Consider the following 9,738-nt stretch of genomic DNA (forward strand, 5'->3'; position numbering starts at 1 on the left):
AGATGGTGTCAGGTAATTCAACAGGTTTCTTTTCCAACAGGTGAAACGCCACTTGGATCCCCTACCTGCAGGCTACTTTTACAATGGCACCCAGTTTGTTAACTTCTTTGGAGACAAGACGGATTTTCACCCACGTATCCTTGGAAACAGTTTGGTCCCAGTGTGAAAATCTGGGAGATGCGAGCCTCTCCTGTAAAATTGGTGTGTGCTAGGAGCACCACAGCAAGCCCCAGGAGCAGGCAGCATCTGTAGACCTGGGGGAGCTCGCAGGGACAAGCCCCACAGGCACCATCCATGTTACCCTTTTAAAATTGCTGGTATTAGATGTGCCCTTCACTGACCAGTTGTACTGTCATCCTCTGTGCAGTGTGGTTTGAAGGCAGCATTGGTAGCAGCAGGGTCATGACATACAAAGTAAAGATGGCCTGTTCCAGCAGTCCAGTGTGAAGATGGGCAGGATGAAATGCAAGACTAGCAAGTTTCAATGCGCTTGAACCCAAGAGCTTAGTTCTACGACTTCATGCTGCCTGTTACCCTCATTGTAGCTGAGATGCTCTGTAGTAGATACTTTGGTTTCCCATGCCTTACCTGCCCACAGGTCCCCCTGGGAGAAGCACTCCTTCCTGTCCCCAGGCTCATAGCTCACCTCCTTAACCAGGTACCAGTCATGGACCAGTTCATGAATGATTATGTGGAAGAGGCCAATCGGGAGATCGAGAAGTACAACCGTGAGCTGGAGCAGCAGGAATACCGTGACCTCTTTGAGCAGAAGCCCTAAAAAAAAGCTGGGCCTGTGCCCACGAGAGATGAATGAGTGAATGGGTGTCCATCTTTCCTGAAGGCCCCTCCTGAAGGAGCTGACACTGTCCTCCCTGGCCTGTGCCTGCCAGCATAGTACATGTTGTCTCTATTCTCTCTCCTCTCTACACCCTGAAAGGCATTGTGTTCACCGCTGAGTGAGGGCTGTGCACAGGACGAGCAGCTAGACTGCCCTGTGTTCCAGCGTCTCTGGGTGTCTGATAACAGACTCTCCCGTAGACAGCTGGACACTGAGGCTGAGGAGAACCCTTTGGCTTGCACGGTGCAGCTGCTGGGAGTGAGAAGGGCCCTGGTTGCCTAAGCAGTGGCCAGGCAGAGATCCACAATGCCCTGTAGATGAGAGCACTTCTGTGGGGTGAATGGAAGCAAGATAGGATGCTTTCTGTAAGTGCGAGGCTACTGCATTAACGGTCCTGGAGCTCCGCCGCAGCATCACTTTGGTCCTCTAATTCAGAGACAAGAGTAGGCCTGCTACTCAAGCCTGGCAGTGCTTCACCTCCCAGTCAAGGTGAATATCCTGCAACTGGTTAGTCTTGGGCCCAGGGTCTAATAATTTGGGGGCTGTTGATCTTTCACCCCATCATGGAAGGCAGTGCATTTCAGAAAACCTCCCCTGAAACTGCCCCTGGATATGTTTACTTGATTCCCGAGGACCAGGAATTTCAGGAATCCCCTCCAGTGGTTTTTCTTTTTCTTTTTTTCTTGATTGGGTTGCTCAGCAAAGGTGAACTAATTTGCATCCCAAGACTGACCTCCTAAGTAGAGTGGGGAGCAAGGTCCCTAAAGGTGATGCCTGCTAGGACTTGAGTGCCTCTGCTGCTTGAACTATAAATGTTTTCCGAGTTTCATGGACTTTTTGCATGCCTTAGGAAGAAGCACATAGGGAAAGCCAGCATCGTGTTCTGTAATGTAGAGAGACTTCTGCAGAAGGGTCCTGGCACAGGGGAGATGTAGAGGGAGCATATGAGGCCATGTGCCTGGTAACAGAGCTCTTTGGGCAAAGTAATAATCAAGGCTCGTCAATAAAATATTCTTGTATTATGAAAAAGAGGTTGAAGCCAAACGAGCCAAATTACAAGTTCCATTGGATAAGAATTCTTGCATTAAGAAAAACATGTGAGAAAGGCCCATATGCTCCCATCCCTACTCCAAAACACACTGGTGACAAGGCCCTCCTGTTGAACTCTAGTCTGGAAATCCCTGACTTCTGGCTGGGGTTCAGTAGCATAGATCTTAAGTGCAATTGATTAATAAGCAATGAATTACTATAGCTCCCTTTGTCTTCACCAAGCTCTTTTTAAAAACTAAAATTTGAGCTAGCAGCCTTAGAAAAGGGAAAGGGGGACCACGAAACAATTTCATTTCCTTTGGGGGGTGGGGGTAGACCACAGGCCATTTCATTTCCTGCAGGGTTACTGTGAAGATTTCAGAGGGAGCTCTAGATTAAGGGCTCTGGCTGCTTTGGCCTGGCAGCCTGGCTGCTGCACAAAAGCGTTTTTAAAGAGGGGTTGGGGCCACGCTGTGTGGTGAACTTGGTTTCTAGCCATCGTCCATAGAAGTGTGCTTTTACCAACCTGCCCATCGCCCCCATTCCTCTCATCAGAGGGGAAACTGATTACCTCAACTTGAATATAAAACTGTGGTTTTGAAGAAAAGGCAGAACATTCAGAAGTTATTTGCCCCAAGAGGGCAAAGCTAGCTGAAGCCTCTGTAGATGTTCCCTAACCTGCTTGGGACTCTGGAGGGGCCCTGCAGCCACACACTGTGAGTTCTTTGAGGACTAGGAGGAGACCTTGCTTCTCCTCTGCTGCTCCCCACAACCTGCGGGCCTCTTGACTTCCATGGGGTTTAACATCCACTTGATTCCTTCTGGTCAAAGAGGCTATCTCCAGAGGAAAGCCATGATAGTCTCTAGCCTCTAATCTTAGAAGTGGATGTCAGGGACCCAGCAAGGATTTTAGGGAGCAGTTCCCAGGACAAGCAAAGTCCCCCAGGGGCTTCCATACTTTCCACCAGCTTTCCTGTTAGCAGCTTCAGTTCCCATCACCAGAGTGAGTGGGATAGTGGTGAAGTCACTGAAGTTATGGGTTGTTTTGTTCTAATGTGGGATCTCCCCAAGTGGACTGGGGGGAAGAAGTAGACATTGGTGGCAGGTTGGCCCCACCAAGCCCTCAGGCTCTTTGACCTGAGGCCTGGACACTAGCCCTTTAGGCTGTGATCAGTAAAAATGTCCCTCCTAAATCCTCTTGGGATTTTGGAGAATTTTTGCACAGTAATAAGCTCTGGCTTCTCAAAAGGGAAAAGTTCAACTCAAAGACTGTAAACGGTTAAGTATTCCAGCCATGCTGCTGACTAGTTGGATAGTTGTACCTCAAAAACTAGGTGGGAAGTGGCTTTCTCATTATCCCACGATCAGATACTAATGGAAGAGCTCGCTTACGTGCCAAAATTCACTTTTATACTAGTTTTTCAATGCTTTAATATTTGTAACTTAAATTTTAAATTCATATTTACAAACACTACTATAACTTCAGTGAAACTGAATTGTGTGATTGAAGCTTTTTGCTTATTATAATATTTATTACACTACTTAATTCAGTAAATATATAAAAGTAGCCTTCAATTTATTTTTATATTATTTTACATGTTTTTATCTGCAGTTGTGTCTGTGAATCTTGGAGATTAAGATGTAATACTAAGGACCAATAAACTGTCACTCAGCAAGCTTTCCCTGCCTATTCCTGTGTCTCTGGTGTGGCTTTGGAGGGTGGAGCCCTGGGAACTGGACCCTTTCTCAGTCTGGCTGGGATGTTCCTGGCTAGGATTGCTGAGAGGAGCCCTTGAAGCTCACACTTGGAACCCCAATAGAGGGTAAAACTCACATCATACAGTCACCTACGCTGAAGCTGGATGTGGTGGCCTTTAATCCCAGCCCTGGGAAGGCAGAGGCAGGCAGATCTCTGTGAGTTCAAAGCCAGCCTGGTCTATGGAGTGATTTCCAGGACAGCCAAAGATACACAGAGAAGCCTTGTCTTGAACAAAACAAATCAAAAAACAATCACCTCCCCTGGCTTAAACACTTGAGGAGCCCAGGAGCTGGAGGCAAGGTACACAGAACTAACTGTCCCAAAGAAAAGTGCCCTACCCCCAGGTTCTCCCTGCCCATTCCTCTCCACCTCCCAGCTTTGTTTTATTGCAAGGCTCAGGGTGGATCATGCTGGCCATATGGCTTCATCATTGATCTATACCCCCAGTCCCTCTACCCTCCTTTTTGTTGTTGATTTTGAAATAGGATGTCATGTAGCCCAGGCTGGCCTCAAACTTGCTGTGTGACAGAGGCTGGCCTAGAACTCCTTGTTCTGTTCTCACAGTAGTCGGTGTATAGGCATGTGCTGCCACGCTTCCTCGTGCACCCCTGAACCCCTGAGCACCTGGCAGAGCTTAGCTGCTGCAGCGCCTTCACAGGTTGATCAGCCCCTCACTCTCACTTTAGGAATATGGACGAACGTGCCAGAGTAACTGGCACGGCAGTAGGGACACTGGTCTCATCCAGTTAAGTCTGGAAGAGCCTGTGGAGTGGGGCTGTGGAAGCACAGACTGAGAGCTTCCAGAGTTGGCCTGAGTATTTGCAGCACTAGAGGAATAAAACAAACATAGGCACTGGCATGGGGTTTGGGTCCCATGGCTCAGGCCTCCCATGGCTCCCCTCTATCCTGTCATCCCCAGCCCCAAAGCTGAGAGGAGGGAAAACAGCTGATCCTAGAGGGACACCTCTCCAGGCGCTTCCTGTCCTACCCACAGGGACCTGAGGCAAACGGAAGTGCCCCAAGGGCAGCTTTGGGAGCTAGCCCAAAGAAGTGCTGAGGACTAGCTTCCTAAAGCAGTGCAGAGCGCTTAGGAGTTTAAGCACCACTATACGTGGAAAGGTCCGGCAGAAGTCAGAAAGGCCCACAGCAGTAACCCTAACCCCCAAGCCTCCTGCCTGTGACGACGTAAATGAATGTAGACAGATTATAAAAATATATACAGCTTTAATAGGGAAATAGACTTACAGGACCACAGGTTCCCGCGGAGAACAGGAAAAGCAGAGAAAAGGGGCTGCTGGGATCACGCCCGGCAGATTTATCAGTAAACATTAGCCCAAGGCGAACACGCCCCCAATGGGTGGGGCTTATCCCTACATCTCCCCCTTTTGTCTAAATAAGATAGAACTAAACCAAATACAACTATATACAATAATAACAAATAATAAATATAACAATATTGAGAACAAAAGTTTTGTTAAACATTTTATCTCAAGGAGTCTAAATAACATAGAGAGTAACTACAATTATATAATCTTCAACTCCGTTAAAGATTTGAGAAGGGAATAAATATTACTTAACAAACGAGAGATATCCAAAATGTGTAACAATTGACAGAGACAACTGACTACCTGGGCAATCACCCAAAGTCTCGTTTGCAATGTTGAGTCAACCAACTTTGGCTAAGGTCTAACATAACTGACATACCATTTTTAGAACTATCCTACCCTGTCTTGGCAGGATAAGACAATCCTGTTTTATCCACTTAGGGATATTTTGTATTTTTGTCAGAAGTTGAGGTATGGGCTTTTCTTAACCCAAAGGCCAGTTCTGCCAAGAAGACAAGCTCCCAGTGGAGTGTCTTTGGTGCTCAACGTTCTCTCGGGAGTAGAGTGGCGTTGTCAGGAGTAATTGTGTCTCGTTGGCACAGAAATTTTAGGTTAGATTAAAGGCCATTTTTTACAGCTCTTCGAAGAGGCTGAAGATCATACTATCTATATTAAATATAATTTCTATGTAACTAAAAGACCTGATTAACCTAAAAATAAATATGACAAACATATAATTCTCAATATCTATCTAACTTGAAGACTAAAAGAATAAACAACTGTGCAATATATGAAGACAATGTTCTTCAACTGTAAACAATGTCATAATATCAGAGGTAGAAATGTACATTGTAATATGGTAGATGTATCAATACAATATAGACAAAGTTATAAGCATACTCATACAAAAATAGAGGTAGGAACAACTTACAGGACCACAGGTTCCCGCGGAGAACAAAAAAAGCAGAAAAAAGGGGCTGCTGGGATCACGCCCGGCAGATTTATCAGTAAACATTAACCCAAGGCGAACACGCCCCCAATGGGTGGGGCTTATCCGTACACCTGCCTCACATCTTGCGGACTAGGGAGACCCAAGTTCCAGGAAGATCGGGTGGGGAGAAACAGTGAGTGTCAAGGGCTTGCTCCCAGGCTGTCATTTTGCATCTCCAGTAAGCCTTTTCAGAGCTTTCCTATCAGTCAGATATCCCTGACTGATTTTCATAAATACTGTGTTTTGGTAGTCTTCCCTAGTACAAGTTAGAGGAAGGATAGGGTGTTTTGGTTTTGGTTTTCATTGTGCTAATGATATAATGATTTTTGACCAAGAAAAGGAAAACTAAAAGCTCTCTAAAGGCATAGTGGTACACACCTGTCATCCAGGTAATGTGCCAGTAGCATCAGGAGATCAGCCCTGGCCAGGCCGGGCTATATGAGTCTTTGTCTCTACAACACTGTGGCAGGAGTAATTAGCTGGTCAGTACAGATCATTGCACAGTGTTGCGTGTGCTTTCCGTTTACTTTACATGTGAGAGAACATAAAGTTGGGTGAGAGGGAGAGCTGAGCAAGGGGAAAGAATATAATCAAAATACATTGTATGAAATTCTCAGAAATGGCCTAGTCTGAGGACCTCAGTTCGATCCCCAGAACTCAAGTTTTTAAAAAAAAAAAAAAAAAAAAAAATCTGGGGTCAAAAAGATGGTTCTTCAGCCACCTAGAACGCTAGGGAGAGATGGCTCCTGTTCCAGAGAACCTGGACTTGATCCCCAGCAACCACAGAGCAGCCATCTCAGCCATCTGTAACTCCAGTCCCGGGAGAGCCAACCACACAAGGGATGCACAAATAGACATGTGGGCAAGACACTCAAACACATAAAAAAAAGAAAAATCTGGGTATGGTGGCACATGCATGCAACACCAACACTGAGAGGTGGAACCACGTTAAATCCCTGAGGCTCACTGACCAGCCAGTCAGCCAGCCTAGTCTACTTGACTAGTTCCAGTAGGTAAGAGACTGTCGGGGTTGATGGGGGTGGGGGAGTGAATGACACTGATGAACTTGACAGAGGAAGGTTGTCCTGTGTGGGATATTCCTTTACACTGTATGACTATATGTCACTGTGATTGATTTAATAAAGAAGCTGACTGACCTATAACCAGGCAGGATAAAGTTAGGTGGGAGAGTCAAACTGAGAGTGATGGGAAGAAGGGCGGAGCTGAGGAGTCGTGAACAGAAGCAGAGAAAAGCAAGACAGGCGTGCCATACTAAGAAAAAGTACCAAGCCACGTGGCAAAGCGTAGGTAAGAAATAATGAGCTGGGCAGTGGTGGCGCACGCCTTTAATCCCAGCACTCGGGAGGCAGAGGCAGGCGGATCTCTGTGAGTTCGAGACCAGCCTGGTCTACAAGAGCTAGTTCCAGGACAGGCTCCAAAGCTACAGAGAAACCCTGTCTCAAACAACCAAAAAAAGTGGGGGGGGATAATGGGTTAAATACTTATTTATTTATTTATTTATTTATTTATTATGTATACAATAGTTTGCCTCCATGTATGCCCACACGCTAGAAGAAGGCGCCAGATCTCATTACAGATGGTTATGTGGTTGCTGGGAATTGAACTCAGGACCTGTGGAAAAGCAGCCAGTGCTCTTAATCACTGAGCCATCTCTCCAGCCCCCAATAATGGGTTGATTTAAATGTAATAGTTAGCTAGTAACAAACCTGAGCTATTGGCCAAGCATTTATGATTAAAATTCAGTCTCTGAGTCAGTTATTTGGGAGCTGGTGGGTGAGAAAAGAAGTCTGCCATAGACCTGCACACACATGCACATGAGCACAGGCACATACACCATACGCACACCAAAAAAAAAAAAAATCATTCTCAGGGTAGAGTTGCATAGAGTTGTTAGTGTACTAGCCTAGCAGGCAAGAAGCCCTGGGTCCCACCCTCAACACTGAATAAATTGGGCATGGTGGCACACACTTGTAATCCCAGCACCCAGAGGCAGCAGAGGCAGGTAGACCAGGACTTCAAAGTTATCCTCAGCAGCACAGAATTCAAAACCAATCTAGGTTGCATTAGATCCCGTCTCAAAAATAATAGGGTTGTAGGATGGCTCAGTGGTTAAGAGTGGTTGTTGCTCTTGCAGAGGACCCAGGTTCCATTCACAGCGCCAACATGGTGGCTCCCAAGCATCTGTAACTCCAGTTCCAGGGGATGCAATGCCTTCTTTTCATTTCTGCAGGCACCAGGCATCAACCTGGTGCAGATATACATGCAGGCAACACATACACACATAATAAATATAATAATTATTATTCTGTACATTAAAATTAGCCAGCATGGTGACACATAACTTTAATTCCAGCACTTGGGAGGCACAAGTAAATGAATCTATAAGTTTGAGGCTAGTTTCAGCTAGACAGCAAGTTCCAGCCGGCCAGGGCTACATCGACCCTATGTCAGACAAGCAAAGTAATTCACCGCCATCCCACATATGGAGAAAAGGCCACCACTACCTGACTGTATCGTTCCTTTGCATACCCAGTGCACCAGTGTCTGGGGGGAACCTATTTGACAATCCTTTTTGTCCCTTTAAATAGGCTTATCTGGGAGGAGGCCTGTTGCTCCAGGTTGGTGGTAACAAGTGTACCAAACAAAGAGCCATTTTGAAGGAACAGTTGATGACAAGACAACAGCTGAGCCAAGGGGATGACCTGGAGGTAAAAGTGGAAAAAGCCAAAATGGAAAAAAACCTAATTTCTGACACACTGCCAAACATGTTTCATTCTTCAGAAATCTGAAGGAAAATAAATGTGTTTATTAACAAATTATTCTCCTTTCCCTCTTCAAAGCCTCTGAGATGCTACATTGGTCAGCTTGAAGCATGAGGCACAAGGACTTTTATTTCATATTGGTAAAAACCTGCAAAGGAGAAAAGAATCCGGCAGCTTGAATATGTGTCCACTTACCCCGCAGTGGCTGCTGCTTTCCTGAAGAAAAATTTTCCCCTCATTGTTTCACGTTTTGAGAAATTGCATCTCTGAAATTTCATGCCTGGCTGAATGTACAAATAACAGAGAAATAAGGACAACAGGAAAAGGAAAGATGGACCGATAAGGAACACTGTTTTGGTCTGAGACTAAATCTTCGTGGAATTTTCTAGCTAAAGACTCATTTCCGGGGACTGGGGAGACAGATGGGTCAGTCAATAAGGTGTTTACTATGCAAGCATGGGGCCTGGGTTCCCTCCAGGGCACCCACATAAAAAGCAAAAAGTTGAGTATTCTATCTTGAGCTGCTAATCTAGTGTTGACTGGGCTGTGGAGGCAGAGCCTGACAGCCTAGCTTAACTGGCAACCTCGGGTACCAATCACTAAACAGCCTTTCCCAAAGACAAGGAAGACAGCATCTGAGTTCTAATGGGCAAGGTTGACCTCTAGCCTCCATGCGTGTCCACATTAGTGCATGTCCACAATCCCCTCCCAGTCCTGACATACATACATACACACACGTGTGTGCGCGCACACACACACAACACACCTCCATTTTAACATTTTTTGTTTTGTTTAGTTTTTGTTGCATTGTTTTGGTTTTTGTGGAGGTTTTTTGGTTGGTTGGTTGGTTGGTTGGTTGGTTGGTTGGTTTTGGTTTCCTTAGACAGGGTCTCTCCATAGCCCTGGCTGTGCCTGTCTTGGAATTTTCTATTGGACCTGACTGGCCTCAAACTCACAGAGACTGACTGTCTCTTCCTCCCCAGTACTGGGATTAAAGACCTGTGCCATCATGT

The 9,738-nt window shown here is 45.9% G+C and overlaps 1 protein-coding gene across 3 annotated transcripts in view; it reads left to right on the plus strand.

The window, feature by feature from the left end:
- Dnaaf9 (dynein axonemal assembly factor 9) overlaps positions 1-3,534 on the plus strand; it is a 141,484-nt gene extending 137,950 nt beyond the window's left edge. For all 3 annotated transcript variants that reach the window (XM_057780317.1, XM_057780318.1, XM_057780319.1), the window contains 2 exons: positions 41-134; positions 666-3,534. In XM_057780317.1, coding sequence (XP_057636300.1) covers positions 41-134; positions 666-778 — 207 coding nt within the window. In that variant the 3' untranslated portion in view covers positions 779-3,534. The remainder of the gene's footprint in view (positions 1-40; positions 135-665) is intronic.
- Positions 3,535-9,738: the final 6,204 nt, after the last annotated feature.

This window comes from Chionomys nivalis, chromosome 9 (genome assembly GCF_950005125.1).
Source record: "Chionomys nivalis chromosome 9, mChiNiv1.1, whole genome shotgun sequence".
NCBI lineage: Eukaryota > Metazoa > Chordata > Mammalia > Rodentia > Cricetidae > Chionomys > Chionomys nivalis.